Below are 23,800 nucleotides of genomic sequence, written 5' to 3' on the forward strand. Positions count from 1 at the left end.
CATATTCTACATTTTGTTTATCCACTTCTCAGTGGACATTTAGGTTGTTTCCCCTTTTTTGGCTATTGGGAATAACACTGCAATGAACATCACATTAGTGTACGTTTTCAAGTCTCTTGGGTGTACATATACCTACCTACACTTGCTGGGTCATGTGATCACTTTAAACATAGAGGTCACATGTTTAACATTTTTAGGAACTGCCCAACTGTTTTCCAAAGTAACTGTACCTTTAATACTCTATAAAGATGAGTTATCAGAAAAAATGAAATTCAAATAACTCACAAAAAGCAGCCTAATTTTTATTACTAGTAAATCAACAGACATAAGATTACTTTGTCGATTGCTATGTTTCCTCTTAATTTCTGCACTTACCAGGTTGAGGACAGATTAGGAGCCGTTCTCCGACTGGTACGGGCCACAGACCACACCCTCCCTCACAGCTTCTCCAGTCTGGTCTCATGTCCATCCTGTCCCCCGCTGTCCTCAAGGCCCCCTCCTGTGTAAGTTAAGGTCTACACGGAAACATTTTTTGGAGTGAAAGGGAGAACCCTTCATTACGACACCAGGACACTTAGGCATCAATCAGAACTGTCCTGGGCAAATGAGGACATGTGGTCACTCTATGAAGGAACCTCAGTTACAGGAAGAACCTATGGAAAGGACACAGGAACAGGAAGAGATGAGAAAATGGGGGCCACTGGCCAGGGCTAGAGCAATAGGTCTCCTCACTGAGAACCCAACAGGTCCTCGACAGGCCCTTGTCAGAGCATTCTCCTTGGAACTTGTTCTCCTGCCACTGTCTCCACAGGTGGAACGTGTCACCCCTACTGAGCAGTCTCATCAAGCCCCAGCTCCTGGGCAGATGACCTTCCCCGAGTCTCACCTACACAGTTGCTGTTGGCTTGATGTTGACCCTGGGCTCCAACCATCACAACTGCGTTTTCAGAGGCATGGAGAGCCCAATATGAGACAAGAGGGCACCCCTCACTTCAGATGGAGGGCGTGAGTGGTCACATACTTTCCAGTCTCACAGACTGTCTACTAGAGCTGACTGTTTCGTCTTTGTGCCCACAGCACCCAACCTGGTAGCAGGCCCTGAGCGTTGGTGAAATGAATAAAAAGATGTAAGCCTCAGGGCCCTGCAACAGCCGATTGGATTTCCCAGAAGCCAAAGACGCTTGGCTTCCCACAGGCTGGAGGGAGGCAGTCAGTCAGCCCGAGGGAGGGTCGTCTTTCCCTGCTAAAAACTGGAGAAAAGAGCGATGAGAAGCAACAGCTGTAAAGCCAGTGGCTCCCCGTGTTCCTGGGCTAAGGAGCGGCAGGGTCTCCTGGGGCAGAGATTTGTGGTTCCTGGTTAAATGCCGGGTATAATGGGCTTGCTAGGGAAAACTGTTTTCTAGTGAGCAATAAATGGCTCTCTGGTGGCTGCAGCAGCAATTACTTTAGTGGGACAATCTCTCTTTAAGGTGCTCTTGGCCATCAGGTGGGGAGGCGCTCTGCACAGAGAGACCAGGTCAGGAAGCTGTGGCCCAGGGCATCTTTTTGAAGAAGTGGAGGGAAGGAAGGAGGGAGGGACACAGCGGATGGAAGAAAGGAGGATGACAGTGGCCTGGGGAACCAGGGTACCGGGCAGCCAGAGCGGGGATGTGCTCACTTGTGTGAATGCTTCCAGTTAGATTATTTAGTCACTCAACAAACCTTAACTGGGTCGCTAATAATAATACAGGTCACACCCTAGGTGTCAGGTACTGTGCTAAGTAAACATTTTACAGGCATTGTTTTATACAAAAGAAATATTTTAAAACTGTATGCAGCAGATATCATTCTTATTATCCCCTTACAAAAGAAGGCACCGTGGGTCAAAGAATTCCACATTAACAGCCCAGAGGTAAAGACACACTTCCTACCTGGATGCGTTCCAGTCAAGGGCAGGGTGGGCCAGACCAAACACAAACCAGATGGTTTTTAAAAATATTTTTCATTGAATAATAATATATATGCATCTAGTGCACTCGTCAAAAGAGTATAGCAGGGGACATTTTCACAAAGCAGACAATCTTATGAACCAGCGTCCGGGTCAAGAAATAGAACCGGCCCAGAAGCCCAGAAGCCCCCTTCTCCTCCTTTCCTGTCACCACCCTTCCCAAAGGTGACCATTGTCAGACCTTTGTCATCGTGTTTTGCCTGAACAACTAGATTATATCAGGGATGATAAAGGCTAAGGGAACCACATGTAAGATTCTGGAAGGATGTGTTACACAGCCCCTGGTATGGAGAAGACTCCAGGAGGAGGGAACATCTCCTAACCACGGTGATAAACCACATTTTGAAGAGTGAACAGGAACGAAGGCAGAGATGGAGAAAGGAGTGTCTGTGTGCGTGCGTGTGTGTGTGTGTGTGTGTGTGTGTGTGTGTCATCATCCAAATGTTTTGGTTTCAAATCTCTCACCTCTGATCTTCTTTCTGTTCTACAAAGAGAAATGAGTTCAAGGAGTTGAGTTAGTGCAGAGTCTCTTAATCTGCACATTATTGACATCTGGGTCCCGATCATTCTTTGTGGTGGGCCCATTCTGTGCACCAAAGTGTGTTTAGCAGCTCCCCTGGCCTCCACCCACTAAATGCCAGTAGAAACTCTCTTCCCAAGTCATAACACCCAAAAATGTCTCCAGCCGTTGCCCCATGTCCCGGGGGAGGGGGCCAGATCTGCCCACCCGCTCATGGAGAACCAGGGGGTTAGATGATAAGAGAATGGCCAGGTGGCCGCCGAGAGCAGTGACTAAAGGGCTTGTGTGTGCTCCCAGGGGCGTCCTGGCAGACTGGCCTGAATTGTGCCTGGAGGCAGGAGGATCAAGTTTAGCTCAGGAGGTGTCAGCACTGGTGAACATCTCCTAGCCTAAGAGGGAACCTGGGGACACCAGGGGGTCAGCCCCAAGCCAAGGGCAGGATTTGCTCCCCTCTCCTGGGGGGTAAGAGGAAGACGCCACTCAGCGGCGCCTTCTCGCTGCTGGGATGGGATTTCTATTAAAATGATTAGCACCGTTTATTTAGACTTTACAGTGGCCTGTAATCTACTGCGCGTTGTGGTGAGTTTAAAGAAATCAAGGAAGGGCGTGAGAGGAGGGGAGGCAATCAGCCCAAATTGAAAAAGTTCCTCCTGTAATTATGAGATTGGAGCATATCCACCGAGGGGATCAATAACGGGAAATCTAAGTGCCACTGTTTGCCGAGATTACAGTTTTTGAATCGCTCCATCTCGAATTTTAATTTTCTCTCTCATTGTCGCGTTGCCTGCCACTCAGATGCCAGCTCCATCTCCGAGCTTGAGTGAGGCCGGCCGTGAGGCTGGCTCCATCCAGGCACGTCCGACTTTCTGTACGAACTCTTGATTGCTTTGCAACAAATTACCAAAAATGTAGTGGCTCAGAACAACACACATTTATTATCTTACAGCTTCTGCGGGTCAGGAGTCTGGTCACAGTTTATCTGGGGTCTGCTCGAGGTCTCGCCAGGCTACACGCAAGGTATTGGCTAGGACTGGGGTCTCCTCTGGGGCTCAGGGTCCTCCTTCAGGCACATGTGGTTCTTGGCAGAATTCATTTCATTACAGCTATAGACTCCTGGCACCTTGCTTCTTCGAGACCACCAGGAAGGAGAGTCTCTGATTCCCAGTCACTCTTTTAGAGAGCTCCCCTGATTAGGTCAGGCCCACCAACACTGGCTCTCCTGTGATTACCTTACAGTTCACTGTTTAGGGACCTTAATTACATCTGCAAAATCCCTTTGCCTTTGTCCTATTCTACGGGTTTGTCACGCAGGGGACCCTGCTCGCTGCGCCATTTGTCGTGCAGGGTCTCAGCTCCCACTCCCCGCCCAAGAACGCAGGACACGGTAAGGCCAAAAAGGAACACCCACGGAGCCATAGGTAGGGGAATCAAACCAATATATTCTCGCTGGCGGCTGGGCTGGAGACACAGGAAGCAGGATCTACATAATCTGCCTAACAGCAGTCCACGCTTGCCAGCCACCATCTTCTTGCTAGCCCCCATTCCCTCTGCTAGCGTAGCCACAGCCGTTATATTAGTGGCCAATGGCTTACGGGTTACAGCTGACGGCCAACTAGCCACAGCTGCTGGCATCTGATCACAGTTGATGGCCATTTACTACCCGAGCCAGCACCTTTCTATGTGAGGCCGAGAGCCTGGAAACTGTTTTTTGGGGTTTTGTCCCCACAGGGTTAGAAGCAAGTTACAGGTCTCACACTCACAGAAAGGGAATTGTGCGAGGGTGGGGGACATTGGAGGTCATTTTAGAGTTCTGCCCACCACACCCCCCATCAGAACTCACTCTCCAAGCTCTCTTCCCCAGATCCACAGAACCAGGTGTCCCTTCCTGAGCCATCCTCAGCCTGATTGTCTGCCCCAAAAAACAACCCAGCAGCAAGCTGCGATTGACTAAGAGCCTTCCCACATGAGACAGGAAATGGAGAAAACAACCAAAGATCTGACACAGTCTGACTCCCTGTCCAGTGCTCTTCCCTCCAGACCAGGTTTGTGCTCGCTAGTCTCTGGTCTTCTCTCTGCCCCAAGCCCCAGGGAGGATTCCTGGCTGCACTGACCTCACAGCCTAGCCCAGCTACCTTCCTTTTCCCAGGATGCTTAGCACAGGGCAAGATGCCAGCAGCTCCTCCAGGCCAGATGAGGAGAGAAGCCCAAGACTGGGGAGCTCAGCTGCCCTTCTAACAATTACCCCACCCTACTGCTCCTCACGCGCCTCCTCCCTCCTTCAAGACCTGGTGTGGGGACAAAGCCCCAGAAAGCAGTTTCCAGGCTCTCGGCCTGACATAGAAAGGTGCTGGCGCGGGTAGTAAATGGCCATCAACTGTGATCAGATGGCCAGCAGCTGTGGCTAGTTGGCCGTCAGCTGTAACCCGTAAGCCATTGGCCACTAATATAACTGTCAGGGCTACACTAGCAGAAAAAATGGGGGCTACCAAGAGCGGATTGCAGAGAGGCGGATGCCGCCGGCGAGAATATAGTGGTATGACTCCCCTACCAACGGCTCCGTGGGTGTTCCTGTTTGGCCTCACCGTGTCCTGCGTTCTTATGTGGGGAGCGGGAGCAGAGACCCCGCCGGACGTCCCACACGACACCTGCTTTAGAGGTCACCCTGGGTTAACCTCAGGCAACCCTCCTCAGTGCTAGCTTCCATGGTTTGCATTCTATTGATTAACCTTCGCTCTTATGTTTGAGTCTCTCTTTCATGGTGGTTCATATATTACTTAGGATTAGGTTCTGCTGAGCACTGAGACCCAAAATAACAGGCAGCAAAGTGAATTTCCCTCCCCCATTGCAGTCTGGATGTTCGCCGCCCAGGGCTGGTCTAGAAGCTCGGTTCTGCACAGTCCTTGAAAGACTCGCTCACTTGGAGGACTCACCATGTTCCTGCAAGTTGGCTGGCTTCCGAGTCTAAGGTGGTTGCTTTGGCTCCGGCCATCAACCCCACTGTTCAGCCGAGAGCCACAGATAACTGCAAGGAACACTGGCATGTGTAGTTTTTATTCTGGATAGCTCTATATTATGGAAGAATGGGGGAGTAGATGTGGGAATTTCTGGAAATCTCAGTTCTAACCCTCTGTTCTGTCTGTCTTTGGTATGCAGCATAAGGGATGGGACATTTCCAATATCCAATATTTCCAATCCCCAATTTCCTGGCCATGATTCTACATCCATTTTTGTTTCGTTAAACACGTTATTCATGGATTCTTTCTCTCACTCTTCTATCTACTCCTTTATTCACTGTTTCATTCATTTCTCAACGAATTCTATGCCTATGCCTTGCACAGGGCATGGGGTCAGCATTCAGGACATGGAGAGGATAACACTCAAGTTGCTTACAAACTAGTAGGAAACATGGCCAAGGAAACGTAGCCTTTTAGCACCCTGACACAGTTGCTATGAGAATGTGCAAAGTTGCATTGCAGAGGCCGTGGTCCCTAACCCATCCGGGGCTGCATGCAAGGTTTCCAAGGGGAGGTGACGTGTCATTTGAGTCTTGGAAAAATAAACTTTATCAGGGAGCAAAAATTGCAGACAGGACGTTCCAGACTCCGGGAAAGTAGAGCGAAGCTGTCCCCTGTCCGTGGTGCTGACCCACAGGCCGGGCTAGGAGCCCCATTTGGCGGTGAGGTCAAGCCAGCCCTGCTTCCCACCTCCTACCCACTCTGGGTGGACAGGTGGGATGGCAGTCGCATGGCATGTAGCTACCACTTCATTTTCTTAATGACCTTCCCATCTCCCCCCCTCAGTCTCACTTGTCAGTCTGTGACCATTAAATTCCTCATTAGCAAATGAGATTTGGATGAGCTCATTAAGATGAGGGATGGCCCGAAGGTGCAGCTAGCTGGGGGTGAGTCAGGACTCCTCTTCTCCCTCTTTATTAGAAAATAATGCATCTCCCACTCTGTGCACCCCTCTCCAGGCTTGCATAGACACCCCCCGCCCCCGGGGTTATTCAGGGGGACCAGTGTAAAGGGAAGCCAAGCCACCGCGGACAACAAACAGCATACAGCTGTTGATCCGCGCACACCACTAAAATCGCCCTGGCAGGGCCTGGGCTTCTGCCACTACATACTGAAGCTCGAACTCCGAATGTGACACTCACAGTCCTTCCTGGCCCTGACTCAGTCCGCCTGTCCAGCGCCCTCTGCTATCCTCCCCACATGTCCCCTGCAGTTAGGCAATGGCAGGTGACCTGGGCTGTGCCCCAATGGCACTGGCTCATCCCAGCTCATGAGAGCTACTTGTTACATAGGCAAAAGTTGACATCACATCGGCACCCTCAGCTTGGCCACGGGAATATTTACACCACAGGAATCGGCAAATGCTACAAATTAAGAATTTTTTGTCAGAAAGCCAGATTTTTAACAGTTGCCACCACACCCCAGTCGGAAGGTCCCTGAGTATGTCATGTACTTGTGTATCTCCCCATCTCTGCTCCCTCTGCCAGGTTCACCTCCTACTCCCCGAAATGCCTCCTGTGTCTCTCTTCTCTGCCTGGCGAAATCCTGGTCATTTGTTGAGGTCCCCGGAAAGAGCCCAGTCCCCTCTTCTATGTCCTGCCGTGTGGGGATCGTATGCCCCAACCAGACGTCTACCTTAAGGATCATTCGGCTTCTAAAAATGGAAACCAATTCAAACCAGTTACAGGAAAAAGCAGACACATGGGGGCGTGGGGCGGAACCTCACAGTGCCCAGGCACAGCGGTTTAGCAGCTGTCACAGGTACTAGAAGGTTGTCCGACAGGAGCCACCTAGTCTCAAACTCCCGCTTACACACACCCATTGTGACTTTCCAAAAAAAGATGCCCCTTGGCCCCAAGTTTGCATTAAATCCAAGGCCAATTAGCCACGAGCCAGAGTCTCTACGTTCTGGTTCCAAACCCAGGATTGTCCAAACCTCTAAGGCCATGGGATGATATAAGTCATGGAAGGATGGGGGGGAGGGTGTCCCACAGCCACTGCCTCCTCAGGAAGAGCTGCGGGGCTGGCCCTGGAGGGGTGTCAGGCAGAGCTGGCCCTGGAGGGGTGTCAGGCAGAGCTGGCCCTGGAGGGGTGTCAAGCAGAGCTGGCCCATTTCCCAGGCTGAGGACAAGCTCCATGAGGACGAAAAATATGTTTATGAATCTCTAGACCCCCAATCCTAGAACGGAGGAGGTGCATAATAAATATTTGTAGATTAAATAATCACGTCACAGTTTGGGTCCTTCTCTCAGCCACCCATGACCCAGTTGGTCCCTGGAGAGGGAAGCAAAAGGCTTGGAGGAATTCGATGAGGAAACACTCACTGCCCAAGACATGAAGCATCCTTTTCCTCCGGCTGCTAGCTGTGTGGCCTTGGGCAATTCGGTTGATGTATCTGTGCTTCAGGAGATTGCGATCTTGCCTAATTTAGGCTTGTGAGGATTACAGGAAATGATCCTCCTGGAGCAGCTGGTGTGGCACCTGACGCGTAGTGAGTAGGCGACGAACACAGTGGCAGCTTTTGTGACTGTTCTATCCTGAGGTCACAGAACAGGGTCCCGCACTGCTCTCCCAGCAGCCTTCCTCTCCAGGTCCAATGTGACTCCGGTCAGACACACACAGTAACGCTCTTCCAATGCCACCCAGGCCCCTGCTCTTACAGGGTTAAATCCCAGGGTAGGGCTACGTTGACGGCAGCCACTTCTCCCCTGCCCTCCCAGGAGGTCTGGGCTGAAGACTTCATCTGATGTAATTAACAGGCCAACTGCATCTGTCGTGCTCCATTAAAAATAGCAGATCAGCCTGTCAGGCGAGGGCTGAGAGGGAAATTATGAACAGGAAGGTGAGAAGGAAGTGGACAGGCGCAGCGCACCACCAAGGCCAGCGTCCAGCCTGCCCCTCCACCTGCACCCCACTTTCTTTTCCTGTCCCTCAGCCCCTGGAGCTGTCTCCAAAGGCCACAGGCCCCATCTAAGGAGAGTATGACAGAGGAAGGCACCAGCCCATGTCACCTCACCAGATGTCACCACTCCAGAGAGCAGTGGGATTGAGAGGGGAAGCAGAGCGTTCACGTGGAGGAGCGGCCAGACCCCCGTGGAAACCCCCCTCCCCAAGACTCAGCCAGGCAGGAGGCTAGTCGGTGAGGCGTCTGCCTCCATCCCTCCTTCTCCAAAGATGCTGCGATCCCCACGCCATGGAACCACTCAGCTGCCCATGAGCCTTCGCAGAGGAGGAGGTGGGCCGTTTGCTCCTCCTTGTGCACAAGCAGGCAGCCTCCTCCCTGAGCCCTGGGAGCGAGTCTAGGTTCCTACAAATTGTTCCTCCCTGCTCGCATACACCAGAGAAGGATGCAGGGAGGACATGGGAACCGCACAGCCACTGGCCTCCACGGCTGTGCCTCCTCCGTAGTGCGCACACGCTCAAAGGCGGGTACTTACGTATGCGCTCGGTGCCTCCCGCACTGGCAGCCCTCAGACTCCATGGGCCCCTGCTTCCAGCCATGTGGCAGCCACGAGTGTTCCCTTTAATCTCCTCACCACAGGGGCCATTGCAGCACTCCGGTAATTGCTTATGGAAGCGCGGTCACCAATGTAACTGGTAGAAGTTGTCCTGGGCGATGGAACACAAGGAAGCCATCACAACCTACCTGTTTCTCTGGAAGCACAGGCGGTGCGTGGTTGTGCATGCGTGCGGGCTCGCCTGGGTGCAGGCTCACCTTTGCGCAGGATGCGAGCCCGCCAGAGTGCCTCTGCCCCCACTGACAGGTGTATCAGCCTGAAGACATGGCCTGAGTCTGCGGGACATTGGATGATGGACAAGACAAGAGAGCCCACTGAGCCCTGGGGGACTTCTCTGCCTTGGGACCACGAAAGGGACATGACACGGCCACATTAGGTAATAAGCCACCCCAGGGTGGAGGGGGACCCGCTGTGTGAAGGAGTGGGTGGACCGGATGTCTTCCATTGTCTCTAGGCTCATGACTCCGTCCTGCTCAGTGCTCCAGAGGTGACCCTCCTGAACCTGTTGGGTTCGGCCAGTGGGGTGCCCTGGCAGGAAATCAGAAGGATGGAGGGAAGGAGGAGGAGACGGAGGGAAGCTCGATATACTCTGTCCCAGCTCTGTCCCTGAGAGGTTGCTGCAGGCCAGGTGGGTCCTTTGGCTAAAGGTCTCAGTCAGGTGGCCTGCCCTCCACACAGCCTGGCTATCCCTGGTCAAGTGACACCCCTCCCGCCCTCAAGCCCAGTGGTAGGTCCCCCTCCTGGTTTCTTGCACCTGCCCATACCTTCGCAACCAATCCCTTTATTATATTGTCCTCCAGTAACCCAGTCTTGCTTTGTCTGCTTCCTGTCAGGACCGGGAAGGGCCCCCAGGGTGGTTGGTAGGAAATGGAGTCTAGAACCAACACTTTCCTGCCTTCCCCACTCCAATGTGGGGCTGGCTCTGTTTTTCCTCTCTGCTGGCCCACCCTGGGTAGGTGGGTCCTGTGGCAGGTGGGGACAGGCAGGATGGCAGGCACTTCACCCACCTGCACATGCCCTTTCTGGAGTCTCCATACCAGAGAGCCAACTCTGGGAAGGACACATGGACCATTCAGCCTCCCCCACAGGGGTCACGGGCTCAAAGGAGAGGCTGAAGAAGACGGTCAGGCCACTGATGAGGGGGCAGAAGGCAAGAGTCTCTGAGGTTGAAGAAAAAGCAGGAGCCCAGTGGGCAGGATGTAGTTTCACAAACGTGGAGAGCCAGAGAAGCAGAGAGGAGCAGGCAGGCAGACAGACAGACAGACAGACAGACAGACAGAGAGAGGCAGGCAGGGCCCAGCTGGAAGAGGCTGAACCCGGGCTGGAAGGGTTCTCTGCGGGGATGAAAGACGGATCAGGTACTCAAGAGCCTCTAGAGGTCAGAGCTTCATGGGAGCAAAGCGCCACCTCCCCACCCAAAGGACCCCACTCACCTATGTACTGCAGGTTATGAGGTTATCATTCAATTCATCCTGCTCCTCCACCCCCACACCCCAGTTCAGCCCAACCCTCACCCCCATCCAGCATCAACACCATTAATACAAGAGGTCTGCACATGCTCTCCTCTCCCTCCCGGGACACCCACCTGGCAGAGGGAGCCCAGGACCCACGACACCACTGCTGCTGATCAGGGTCTCCTGTCACTCATACCCAGGATGCTCTCTGAGCCTCATGATTTATGGACTTTAATTTTCTCAGAGCCTCAGTCGTGTCCCTTCCTTTCCTCTGGTCTGTCAGGGAGTTTATCTCCCACCCCCTTCAGTCCCTCTCCCCCTCCCCTGTTTTTTAATTTGAAGCATCCGTCTGGAGTATCCTGAGATGAGGACGTCTGCAGTACTGAATGCATTAAACCACTGACAGCGCTATTGATTTTCTCTCTTCCACTGCATAATGCAAGATACATACAGGCCGGTAGGCTGGCCCCTGCCCCTTATTTAGAGGGACCATGTCCTTTTCCTCTCCCTGTAACGTCCCTCACCCTGGCACACACTGATAGGAGGGGTGCTTGTCCCTTACCCAGGAAGGATTCTCCTCTGCTGGCCCCGCTGTGATTTCCCTTACTGCTAGAGGACACCGTCCAATCTGTAGCAGGTTGGACACCATGACAGCAGTTCATCCGGTGAAAGGGGCCATGGAGGGAAGCCGGGGGTTTGAGGTGGTGTCATCTGTCAAAACGAACTGTGCTCCCGCTGGAGAAGACCTGGTAGGCTTTCCGAGGGGTCCCCTCTCCCTGCATCACTAAGCTCTGGGGAAGGGGGACGCTCGCCTCTCCAACCCGCCTCCTCTTCTTCAGGTGGCAGGTATCCAAACCCATTGACAACTCTCACCCTGGACTCATATTCAATTAACAGTCTCAGAGGCAGCTGCTGGGCTAAGCACTTTTTGTTCCTTGTGTCTCCTGGTTTCTCAAAAGCCGGGCAGCCACAGACAGTTGTGCAGGCTACGCACAATTGGCACAGTGACCTGGAAGGTTTGGAAGAAGGGATTAGTACTTCTCCTCCACAGAGACTGAGGCTCAGAGATGCTGGAGGACTCGTTCCAGGTATCTTAGCCAGACACAAGATTTGACTCCCAAGACTGGCTATCTCCTGGAACCGTTTCCTTCCCACCCTATCACAGTGCCTCCTCCAGGAAGACCTCCTGGATTGATGCCACCCAGTCTGATTGCTTCTTTATTCTGGCCCTCCTGGAACATATTTGCTGTGAGGGTTTGCACGTTCAAGCAGGCTGCTCTGAGTGTGTTGGGTGGGTTCTCTCCCTTGTGAAACAGCACCATTGTTACTTTCTCCTGGAGGGTTTCCCTGGGCCCACCCCATCCCCAGCCTGGATCCGTCTCCCACAGGCCCCATCTGTTCTCACAGCGAGAAGCACTTTTTGCACCTACGGCCCTGCGTTATCACTGCCTCCCCTGCTAGTCTGAGAGTTCCTTGAAAAGGACACAGAGATGCAGACAGGATCTTATCTCTGTGTCTTTACCACCTGCCCTGGGCCTGGAACAAAGCCAAGAGTGACAAAAAGGCGTGTGAAAGGACATTGCTGTGACAGGGAAACCACCACAGTGCCTGGTGGACAGAAGGCGCTCTCTAAAAATGGGCTGGAGCCGTTTAGCCAGTCAGTGAGCTGTCTGGGCAGCTGTGTGTGCCCCTCGGGGGCAGCTGAGCTTCTCTCGGACTCTGCGGACGCTGGACGAGGGGGGTAACCTCCTTCCTTTAGTCTCACCGCTCTTGGGTTCCCCAAAAAAAGCGCCAGCCCCCATGCCCACACCCTGCCTTCTTCCTTCCTTCCCCATCTTTTTCCCAGCTTGGAGTTCAGCAAGAGGGACTCCAGACCCTCCCTCTGCTGAAAGCTTTCAAGGTTAAATAAACAACTCCCTTCCAAGATGATTAAAGGCCAGCCCCGCAGACAGCCAAAGGCAGGGGCCTCCTGGGGCCCTCTTGGAGATTAAATGAGATGGTAGATATGAAAGCACCCCGTCAGGGATGAAATGCTATACAAATATTACTTCTCATTTATGTAAGTACCCTAAGCCTGAGATTTTAGGATTCAAGGAGGAAAAGGCTGGTTCCTGCCCATTCCACTCGCGGCTTTGGCGCCTCCGCGTGGCCATTATGGGACACTACACCCAGGGCTGGGTGTTGAGGGAGGTTATTTCCAAACGTCCTGGAGGAAGTCAGGACGGCACTGGCTTCGGCTTTTTAAATTATCCCATTTAGGCTTCACAGCAGCTCTGTGAAGAAAGAGAGGAGGTAGTATGACCCCACACAGCTCGCTGTAGGAGACAGTAAGTGAAGGAGGCGACACTGGAACCAGCCACAGGTAAAAGTGCAAAATGATGCTTTCAGTGGGTCCGCAGAGGGAGCCCACACAGACCCACAGAGCAGGGGAACCGCTCCTCTCTACCCCTGCCTCCCCGTTCTCATTACACGTTATCTGAATGAATGGAATGAACTGAAAGATCAGATCATGCCATGTACCGTACTACCCTTTGGCCCTCTGTGGGTCAGGTGCTAGTTGGGGGCCAGTACTGGTGTCCTGAAAGCTGACGAGAACTCTAAACCAGTTAACCTTCAGGGGTGGCCGGGGCCGTGCCCGTGGGGGTGAGAGGGAGGCTGTGTGCCTCACCTGCTGTGGACCCAGCCAGGGGCACCCCTTTGCCCAGCAGGTTGGCGGAAGGGAAGGGAGAAGACGGGTGGTTCCCACAGCCCCAGACGTGCCCTCCATCCATCTCCAGCTCTCTGACCGCACTGCCACTACCCGGGATGAGACCCTCCTCTCTGGCCCTTGGACGATGACAGTAACCTTCACCATTCCCACGGCCACCAGTCTTGGACATTCCAACCCACCCTCCACACTTCAGAGGCGGAGTGACCTGTAACGGGCAAAGTGGACCATGCTATGCCCAGCCCTCAAGTCTGGGACCTTCATCTCCTACAGGGTCCACCCTGGGCACCTGTTAGAATTTTCCATCTTGCGAGTGTATCAGCATCACCAGGGATGTTTCTGTCAAATGCAGCAGCGTCCTGGGCTCTGCTCTGAGTCACAGGCTCTTTCACGCCAGCTCTGGCCGCCTGGTTGCCGACAGTCCCTGGGACTCGGCTTCCCCTGAAGCGGGAGAGGCATTCCCACCAGACTCCTTGCTTCGCCTTTCAGTAGCTGCCATTTATTTTGCTATTTGTCCCCCTTGGGGAGCTGGAGAAAACCCTGGTACTTGAACAAATTTGCCTTTGTGTCTTGTTACTACACATGTATGTTCTCTTATTATACGATGCAAGAGGGTGAACATCTGTCTCTCTGGGATTGCTGCCAAAAGAGAGGTACAGCCCCTCCCACTGTCCCCTGTCCCTGTCCTGTGGGTCCTGCAGTGGGGAGAGGCACCAGGCATTCACTCAACAAATATTCCTATGGACCTACTATGTGCCCAGCACTGCTTTGTCCAAATGAATCCCTCCACCCCTCCCTCACTTCCTCCATTCATCCCTCCATCAATCCATCCACTCTTCATGAGTGATCTCAGATACTGTGTCCAGCTTGAGAATCCTACAGTGTCAGCATTGAGCACCTACTGTGTGTGTGTGTGTGTGTGTGTGTACTGCATTTCAAGAGTTATCAACAGAATGTGGAACCCCATTCTTGCCTTCAAAGAAAAGTTGGTTCAAATGTATGGAAAGTCCAACACTCCTGCGCGGTCTACCAAAAAGTATGTGCAAGTGACCGCTGTGTGAGTGACAAGTGACAGGAGTTAGAGGTGAAGGGCCCTGCCTGAAGGAGAGGTGGGAGCTGAGCTCTGGAGGATGAGCAGGACTTGCAGCAAAGTGGGGGGCACGTGCCTGGTGGGGATCCGGAAGCGCCCAGTGCATTAAGAGGCCAGTTGGTTAGCTAAGAGGCCGATTTGTCTATGGGGGAGCAGTGGGGCGGAAAACACCAGAAAGGCATCAGCCTGAGAGGGAGGGGGGCTGGGAAAGTCAGGCTAAGGGATTTGTCACTGTCCTTCTCGGGTCAGAATTCTCCGTCTGGACTCTGACCTTCCAACGGTCTAAAATTAAGCTCTTACCAATTAACTTTCCCACCGTGAACACCTCGATGCATCTGTAGTTACAGAAACAGAGATTGGCTCCTTTTACAGGGCTCTGCAGCACAATTAGAGGGCTTTATGATCTCTGTTGGTTTCTTCTTCCCTGTGTGCCCAGCACAGCACCCCCTGGAAGATGCCCAACCTGGGCTTGTCCGGTGGGAGGGAGGAGAGTGAATTCAAAGTAAAGTTCATGGTAAAGCACTCTCTTCGAGTGTAATAATGTGCACAAGGCAATTACATTCTGTTGGGCAGTTATTAAATTGGGGGGAAACAAATATAATAAAGTGTAGACATTTGTAGAGAGGTTAAAAATAAAATGAAAGCGGGGGATAAAAATAAAATCGATCACCACCGGTTTCCCGGAGCCTGCCTGAAGAGACCTGATATGAGAACCGAGAGTAAATGCGTGCGGGGAAATGACATCAGGCCTGGAGTGGAGGCGGGAAGGAAGCAGAGGCCTCGTGCAGCGGGCGGGAGCCTGCGCGGGAGCCTGGGCGTGGGGTGGGAGCCTGGGCGTGGGGTGGGAGCCTGGGCGTGGGGTGGGAGCCACGCGGGGCTGCAGGGCCTACGTGATGGATGGAAATCCGCTGCGGGAAGTACACACTTGCTGGCATCGTGCGTGCACCAGTCCTTACAGGAATTGGCAGTGGCATGTGGAAAACCTTCCTTAAATGGAGTAGAGCACCGTGCTCGTGACGGGTGAGATATCCTTGGAAAAGAGCACCAGAAGGCAATGTGAGGAGCCCCTAGAAAGAGGTTCTAAAATTTATATAGGACGTTTCCTTCATTTAAATCCGAAAACCTCTACGTAGATGCCCGATGCACAGGTCTAATGAAAGTAATAAATATAAAGTCTTAAGTCTTGAAACTAGATTTGAAATAAAACCTATGAAAGCAGAGGGGTTTGGGGGTCATTGGGAGCAGAAAAGGGAGAGAGACTGGAGGAGGGGGGCTGCCCATTCCATTCGCGGAGCTGCGCTATTAATCTGCGCCAGAAGGGGGCAGAAGTGCTACCACGGGAGGCAAACGACTACATGATGTTTGACCCTTTAAAGACACCGTACCCAGGCTCCTCTGGGGGAGGGTTTAACTAACCGGAAACGGAAGTTTCGTCCTTCCTCCTCCTGCTCGCTTCTTGCTGCTTGCTGTGAGTGTCTCTAGGCGCGTTTGTGGGGGATCCTGGGGTAATCCGAGGTCATCCACGGCCGGGTGGAATTTGCGGACCCTCCTGCTGGGTCAAGGGTGCGGGGAGGGAGGATGGCGTGCGATGGCGCGGGCATTTCGGAAGGGCCGCGGAGGGGAAGCGGTGGTGGCCCCGGGTCCCCGCGCCCTGCCGCCGCTAACGTGCGTCTTCCCCGCAGGTGCCGGCCGCGCCGTGTCCGCGCCTCGCAGCCATGGTGAGTGGGGCCCCGGCCCGGGCCCTTCCGGGAGGCGCTGGGCTGCGGGGCTGGGCGTGGGCAGGGGGCGTCCGTGCGCGTGACTCAGCCCGTGTCTCTTGTGTCGCAGCCTCGCAAGATCGAGGAGATCAAGGACTTCCTGCTCACGGCGCGGCGCAAGGACGCCAAGTGTGAGGCGCGGGACGGGGGCGGGGTGGGGGCGGGGGGGGGCGCGGGGGCTCCCCTCCGCGCGTGTCGCGCGTGTCGGGAACGTGGCCGTGGGCCGGCGTGGCCGGGGGCGCGCGCTCGCGTGGGGCCCGGCCCCGCCACCTTCTCTGCCGCGTCGCACACCGTCCCTCCCGCGCGCAGCTTCGTCCGCGAGAGAACGTGGCTCGTGTGTGGAAGGGGCGGGTCTGGGGCCCGTGGCGCGGGCCGGGACGCTGGCCGCGTCACGCGCTGTGGGACGGTCACGCGGGCGTGGGGACGGTCACGCGGGCGTGGGGACGGTCACGGCGGGCGTGGGGACTTGAGCGCCTGGCGCGGGGTGACGGCGGCGGCCGCCTGTGGGCGCGGGGGCCCCGGTGGGTGTGGGACCGCAGGCGGCAGTACCCGCGTGGGGCCGTCGCGCCGCCGCAGAGCGGCCCTCGTGTCCGCGTCGCCCGGAGCAGGGCCTGGGGGCGGCTGTCCCGCTACCTGCGGCCCCGGTGACGCCGGGCGATGCGCCAGGGACCTTGGGGACGAGCCGGCGCTGAATCCGCGCGTCTGCGCTGCGGCCCGGGGGGTGGGGGTCGTGGCCCCCGGCACGTGACGGTGTCAGTAGGTGACGGTGTTAACGCCAAAGCGCGCGCCGCAGAACCGGCCGCCTTCAGGGGTCCGCTTCCCGGGCGGCGGCACGTGGCAGCCCCGGCGCTCGGTCTCGCAGAACGGAAACTGCCCGTGGAACCGCGGCGCCCGCCCCTCCCAGCCCCTGGCGGCCTCCCGGGGCCGCGGCTGCGCGAGGAGCCTCGCAGGCGACACGGTGGAGCGTTGGGGACTGGCTGGCTGGCTGCGTTGAGCACGACGTGCTCGGTTCTCCCGCGTTAGAGCAGCGGTCGGAGCCCCCGTTCAGGCTGAAGCCCCTGCGGGGGGGGGAGAGGTTGACGGACATTTGAGTGACCCACCCTTCGGCCACCGCAGCGAACGTTGGCGCGCACGGTTCCTGTCCCCGTCTCAGCTCTTAGGGCGCGTTACGTACCCCTGAGTGGAACTAATCGTTGTGGAGCAATCTGCGGGATCCCTATACTTGGCAGCGTCCGGCTCAGTTGACACGTGTGTGACAGCTGCCGGGGCCTGCAGTGTGCTTAGCTTCCCGAGGAACGGTAAGAGAGCAGAGTAGGTTGGTTCGAGTGAACATCCAGGTCCTGGATTTACTAAAACACGAGCCAAGGCAGCCAGTGCTGCTGCTCGTGCCTGTCCCTGTGACAGTTACTGGCAGAAACGGGTCGTGGGTTGTGAGGACAGGTTAACCTTGCGCTGTTTCTGTGTCGGGTCAGGTGCTGGGGCTGAGGCGCTGGAGCCCCGTAGCCCCCGACTCAGCTGGCACGTCACTGCTTTTATAATAATGAGCTGTTTTTAAAGAGGTTGGAATGAGGGGATTGACGGGTGCACGAAGTGACCGGCTTACGGAGAAGCTCGTGGCTCCAGTGGCCTGAAATGCACTGACACTTGTCCTTAACCAGACTTGCAAAACTTCAAACCCTGCACTGCTGAGTTTGAGGCACCCTTGGGGCTCTTCGTGAGCTGTGGTCCTGAGATAGAATTGGGCAGCAACAAAGAGCCCCAAAAACGGATTCCATAGGCATTTTAGGAAGCGCTTCAGCGTGTGCTCACTGCGCTTCAGCATCGTCCCAGCGTGTCATCTCACACGCAGAGAACTGCTGTCCAGAGAAGGAGTGGTGGAAAGTTCTTGGTTCCGGCAGATGCCCATCTCCTTGCTTTATGAACTACTTCCATTCCTTTAAAAAAATAAAATGGGCACAGAATGTCCTCGGGTGTGTTCAGTGTACCATAGACCCATGTTTTACATGTAAACAAACCAATTAAGAGTGAGCCCCAGGCTCCTGAGTGTTGATCCAAGGGAAGTGTGGCTTTCTGGCACTGATTATAAATACTGAGATCGTAGAGGGAATCTCGTGTCCTGTTTGGAAGGACGGTACAGGGAGCCCAGCACAGCCGTCAGTGGTTGCAGTTAGAAGTGCCACTCTACAGAAGTCTAAAGCCGGTGAGCTGTGGGACGTCTTTTCTGCGATTCAACTAAATTACTGATTCTGGTCTCTGGTAGCCGTCAAGATCAAGAAAAATAAGGATAATGTGAAGTTTAAAGTTCGATGCAGCAGATACCTGTACACCTTGGTCATCACAGACAAAGAGAAGGCAGAGAAACTGAAGCAGTCCCTGCCCCCAGGTGAGTGAGCGGAAAGCAAGGGGGGGCCAAGAATGTACAGGGTGCATGTGTCACCATCTTGTTTCTTGAGTTGTCCCCAAATTGAGGAGAGTCCGTTTTGTGGTCTCAGTATCAGCTCTTGCTGTTAATGGAAGCAGTAACGTTTCTCAGAGGTCAGAGCCCACCCCGGAAACGCTCCCTTCCATGCTTTTGTATGAGAATAGTGACAGGTAACACCTCTTCCGTGTGTACCATTTCATCCTTGCCAGGCTGATGCTGGTTTTGATGATCTTCGTCTTTACAGAGTGGAAAACTGACTATAATAGACTGTGAGCATAGATTAAACAAAGGGCCCATCCTGGTGGGGGAGGACAGCTGCCCGCGGGGCGCAAAGCGGAAGGGCACCTCTGTAAAGGCTGAAGGGTTTTTTGTTTTGTTTTTGTTTTCTTTCAAACAATATTTTAAGCAAAACCTCCCTGATGGGCTTAAAATCTGACCTTTGTGAGATCTCTTCAGCTTTGGTACAAACTCCGGACGAGCAACTCAGAATGCATCTTCTGGGGGACAACAGTAACTCAGAATACATCTTCCGGGTAACACACCTCTATAATCTCTCTTCCTCTAGGTTTGGCAGTGAAGGAGCTGAAATGAAGCACACATGCTGATCTGAACTGTATTAAAATTTTAAAAATTCTTAAAGTGTCTTGTCTTTGAGGACCGGTGGGAAGGGAAATGTTACTTAGTGGTGGCTTCTGGTAAAAATAGGAGATGGGGTCCTGGTTGCAGCCTCCCTGCGTCACCTATCTTGGGTTCTGGACAGATAAAGCCATCCTCTTCTTAGTCTAAGTTTGAAAATAGATGGAAATAGGCAGCTAGAAGAGCCAGATACTCATGGAAGTAAGCCAGTATGCACTCGGGAGACTTAAAAGTCACTTAGGTAAAATGAGCTTCCTGATAATGAAAAGGATCGTTAAAAGTAGGAGTTGATTAGCCTTCTTGGCAGTGGCTACAAGCTAAGCCGGCCACCCTGGAATGTAGCAGCCTTTCATGTCCCCGTCAAAGTATTCCTTGATGCAGAGGTAGGCGTAAGGGTTTTATAAATACTAAGGCACTTGTGTGTTTCCTAGATACGGGAGTTCAGGAACAGTAAGGGGTGCGGTGAGATTAATGCAGGTGGAAGGACGATTTAGATGGAGGGCTCAGGGAAGGAACCTTAAAAGCTGAGGACATAAGATGTAAGCCTAGCAAAGTCGGCCACGTGTTTCCAGGAAGACGGAACATCCTGAAACAGGAAAGGAGACAGACTTTGAAGACCAGCTATAAAATCCAAATGACATTTAAAGGGAGAAGCTGGAGTCTCGTGGCCGTGGGATGGAGACTGAGTTCACTGGGGTGGGTGTGTGAATGGAGCTGTTACTCAAAGGGCCCAAATTTCAGCTTGAGTGGCAGATTAGGTCCCGGCCAGGCCTAACTCCTTGGGGATAAAATCCTGGTTACCGCTCGCTAACCTGTGGGTCTTGAGAAGTGGCCTCACCTCTGCGTACCAGTTAACAGTCCAGGGGAGGACTCTAAACACTTGTGTCCGCTGCATCTTGGTGTGGGAGTCGCTGGGGAAACCAGTGCAGTCCAGACTGCTTGCTTGGGTCAAAATCCGTGGGCAGCAGCGGTCTCTGTTCAGTGGCAGGGCAACCCCCCTACACACATCCCTTGTTTCCTAATGGAAGGACCCCTTCCCTCAGAGGACAGGCCCAGGACTATCCCGAGAGGGGCTGATCGGGTGCCACGTGATGCACGTTTTAAACAGACAAAAGGCTCATTGAGCCTCAAACAAGGATCCTCCTGCCTGTGGCAAGCCTGGCACAGGCTGTGCGCTCCTAGGCCCTTGGCAGGTAAGTGTTCCAGGCCCAAGGCCCATTTTGTGGCTGAGGGGGTTGCCTCCATTTCCATATGGTTTTGGCAATTAACCATAATACCACGTTTCCCCGAAAATAAGATCTAGTCGGACAATCAGCTCTAATGCATCTTTTGGAGCAAAAATAAAAAATTATAGTAAAATAAGACCGGGTCTTATTGATTTTTGCTTCAAAAGATGCATTAGAGCTGATTGTCCGGCGAGGTCTTATTTTCGGGGAAACATGGTACATGGTTTGTTGTAAGGGTTAAATGAGCTATTTTTAAAGGTTGAGAGGGGCTCTTGGCCCCTAGCAAATTTGGGAAATGGAGATGGGGTCATGTCAGAACAGACCACAAGGTGGGGACATAGCACAACAAATGAACCGCCGACCCGGAGGGTCTGGAAATGGTTCGCAGGATAAAATCCAGCTAAGTGCCTGAAACCATTAGTTGACTTCCTTGTTCTATAAGAATTTTAAGGTTGAAGGTAGTTTTTTTAATCTGGTCATGAGAGATGGTTTGGATTCTCTTTCCTTGCAGAGAGGGGTCTACCGGCTCCTAGTGACTTGACAGACCCAGATGGAGCACGTTCAGCCTTCCCTATTCTCTCTGCTCCATTTCCAGGAGCAGGGAGGGTTTACCGTTAGGGCCTCCTTTGTCCCAGCACATTGTCCAGAGACCAGGCTCAGCTCCTAGGAGACAAGCCCTCCATGTCTAGAGAAGGCATCCTTTCATGCCGAGGTTCTCGGCTCTGGCTTGTGCCTTGGAGTCTGAGACGCTTTAAAAATCGTTGATGGTAGCCAGAGATTGCATAGATTATGCTTAAACTAGTCTAAGACACAGGTCTGTTTTTAAGCCATTTGGTGGCCAGGGCCAACCACTGCCTTGCTGCAGCAGGCCAGCTCATCAGCTTGGGACAGCTTGTCCCAGCTGCGCCAGGTGAGTGGCCACTTTGTATGGGCCACAGCTGTTAGTTTGGGAAAGACGGGTGCTTTTCTCACATCAACTCCATAACAAATCCCTGGGAGATCTGTTCAGCCTCAGCTCCACCAGCTCAACTGTCTAGGTGTGCAGGCTTCTGTGGAAACAGCTAGAACGCATGGCTCACAGTCTGCCTGGGTGCAGACCGGCCAAGCAGGTTTGAGTATTCCAAGCTGCGCCCAGGTGACGGCAGTGTGGCCCTGAGGGTGAGCTTTTGCAGTTGACGTCTTTGAGTGCGTGTACAGCCTTCCCCTTTCCCCCACCCACTGCCTCTCTGGCCCAGCCCCAGCTCTTGGCAAGGCTCCCCCCTACCACATTCAAGGTCAGTACTGCAGGCGCAACTCCTTACCATTTCCCAGGAGGTGGACCCCCCCATGTGGGGTCTCTGGTATCTCATCCTCCCTTCCCTCCTAAGGCACTGACAGTTCACAGTTGTAACTCTAATCTTCCTAGAGGAATGCCAAGTACTCATAACTTCCCAGAACTTTGGGAGGCCTTGTGGCAAGAACGAGCAGCTGTCACCTTCTGTGGTGTTGACATGGAGGAGAGGGAGGAATGACATGGAGAAGATGGGGGAGGAAGGAAACGGTATGCATGGGCCCTGTCCCGGAGGTTCCAGGGAGCAGAGGCTACAGCTCCATGGTCATGCCTGTTGTCAGTACCCACTGAGGCCCCATAAAATTGCTTCAAGTCCATTTTCCTCTTCAACTGGCCGTGGCCGCTTCAAAGACCAAAACACCAGGGTCTACGGGGCCATGTGTGATCTGGCTCTTGCCTACTTTGCAGCCTCTTTTCCTTAAAGCATGAAGGTATTTATTTTAAAGTAAGGCTTATTGAGGTGAAATTCACCCTTTTTGGCGTACAGCTCTATGAATTTGACCAAGATTTACAGTTGAGTAACCACCACGGCAATCAAGAGAGTATTTCATCACCCTGGAAAGTCCTCTTGCACCCCAGCCCCTGGCAGCCAGCTGCTGATCTGTGTTGTGTCTGCAGTTTTCCAGTCTCTCCTTGTCATTCTCACTCGGCTTCCCACCTGCCCACCCTAATCCCTGATCTCATAGTTCCTGTCCCTTTGCTTAAAATCCTCCCCAAGACAACCCGAGTTATCTCCCTGTCATCCTCAGCTCTCACCTCACGCGTCATTCTTCAGGAAACATACCGAGGCACCCCCGCCCCCCCACCCCCAGAATCCATCCCCCCTTCACATACCAACACTGGACCCTTAAAAGCAGTGAACAGAGTTAGTAGTTAATCACTGGGATAAAAGGCTGCTGCCCTCACCTTTTAGACTCTAGATGCCATGCAGACAGGAGCCTGTATATTTTATTCATCACTGTATCCCCTAGAACAGAAAAGGTGCTAGATCAAAATTTCTTGAATGAAAGAAAACCTCTATGAGAAAACAGTGGTCTCCAGCCTTCTGTGCCAGGGCTGAGTGCCTCAGGTTTGGGCATGCGCAATGAGAGGGCCACAGGAAGACTCTGGGAACTAGGACCCGGCCCGTGCAGACCAGGAGGAGAGGCCTGGAGCCCAGGACAAGACTCTATCCAGGCCCCTTGGCCTCTCACGCACAGGGCCTCTGTGGGCCGCTGAGGCGTTTTTGCAGGCCTTTTCAGGACTCCTACATTCACCCAGAAACACCCAATTCCTGGAGCCAGGAACCTGGGAGTCCCTCCCAGATTTCCTGTGTCACCCATGTCCCTGCCCCCTAAACCCCCCTTCTCCCCCGTGGCTACCACCCTGCGCTGCAGTCTCCACCCACGACCCCTTAACTCCTCCACTCCCACCTCCCCAAGCCCGGGCAGCCCTTAACTGCCCTCGACCTTCCCCCTCCCTGCCCAGCCCGCGTCCTCCGGTCACACCACGCTGTTTGCCACACCACGCTGTTTGCCGCAGCAGAACGGCGGCCCTCTGATGCCCGAGGCCTCTGTAGGCGCTCAAAGGACTCAGGGGAAGCGCCTGCGAAGCTTGCTCCGATTTGCCGCTGCGGTTACGGACCATGTCTCGTCCGCTGAGACTGCTCTGCTTTTCCTTTTCGCCAAAGCACCCCTAACATCGCTCGGTTTATGTCCTTGTGTGTGGACTGTTATCCGCCCACTGAAGCGCCATATGCTCTGGACAAGGGTTTCCGTCTGCTTTTGTTCACTGACAGACCAGTGGCTGGCACACAGTAGGTGCTCAGGAAATAGAGTATACTGCTGCGCGCTCCAAGGGCCCTCGTCCCCTCCTCTCTGGATAGGAGCACAAGGGGCCCTTCCTCCAGGAGGCCCTCCTGTCCACTTGTCTCTTACTCCACGACGGCTAGCTGCTCTCATTGACACTAGCCTTGATTTGATAGCAGGTAATTAAGGAGAAGCCCGGGGATTTAGAGACTGCTATTAAGAAACACGTTTAGGAGCGTTCTGGGAGCTGTCACTTCTCCTTCCACCTCTTAGACCGGTGGAGCCAGGACAGATCCCAGACCACAACAGGGCGTTGGGTTCTAGGGCGCGCCGCGTGGTAGCTCGTGGGTGT

General features: G+C 53.8%; 1 protein-coding gene across 4 annotated transcripts; it reads left to right on the top strand.

Annotated features, from left to right (window-relative positions):
• Positions 1–15,216: 15,216 nt before the first annotated feature.
• Positions 15,217–19,108, top strand: RPL38 (ribosomal protein L38). Of its 4 annotated transcripts, none has more exons than XM_081028252.1 (5): positions 15,217–15,310; positions 15,973–16,008; positions 16,118–16,178; positions 18,308–18,430; positions 19,035–19,108. In XM_081028252.1, exons 2-5 carry the CDS (start codon positions 16,006–16,008, stop codon positions 19,058–19,060), a joined length of 213 nt encoding a protein of 70 aa, XP_080884378.1. In that variant the 5' UTR covers positions 15,217–15,310; positions 15,973–16,005; the 3' UTR covers positions 19,061–19,108. The 4 variants fall into 4 exon arrangements, with proteins under 4 accessions (XP_080884378.1, XP_080884376.1, XP_080884377.1 ...); XM_081028250.1 differs by lacking the exon at positions 15,217–15,310 and adding an exon at positions 15,704–15,758; XM_081028251.1 differs by lacking the exon at positions 15,217–15,310 and adding an exon at positions 15,749–15,795.
• Positions 19,109–23,800: the final 4,692 nt, after the last annotated feature.

The sequence above is a fragment of the Rhinolophus hipposideros genome (assembly GCF_964194185.1).
Source record: "Rhinolophus hipposideros genome assembly, chromosome: 20".
Lineage (NCBI taxonomy): Eukaryota > Metazoa > Chordata > Mammalia > Chiroptera > Rhinolophidae > Rhinolophus > Rhinolophus hipposideros.

What these genes read in the sequence shown, in the direction of transcription:
- RPL38 (XM_081028252.1), top strand. An exon ending in GCGGCGCAAGGACGCCAAGT is followed by an intron (nt 16,179 to 18,307) that starts GTGAGGCGCGGG and finishes GGTCTCTGGTAG; the next exon opens with CCGTCAAGATCAAGAAAAAT. An exon ending in GAAGCAGTCCCTGCCCCCAG is followed by an intron (nt 18,431 to 19,034) that starts GTGAGTGAGCGG and finishes CTCTTCCTCTAG; the next exon opens with GTTTGGCAGTGAAGGAGCTG.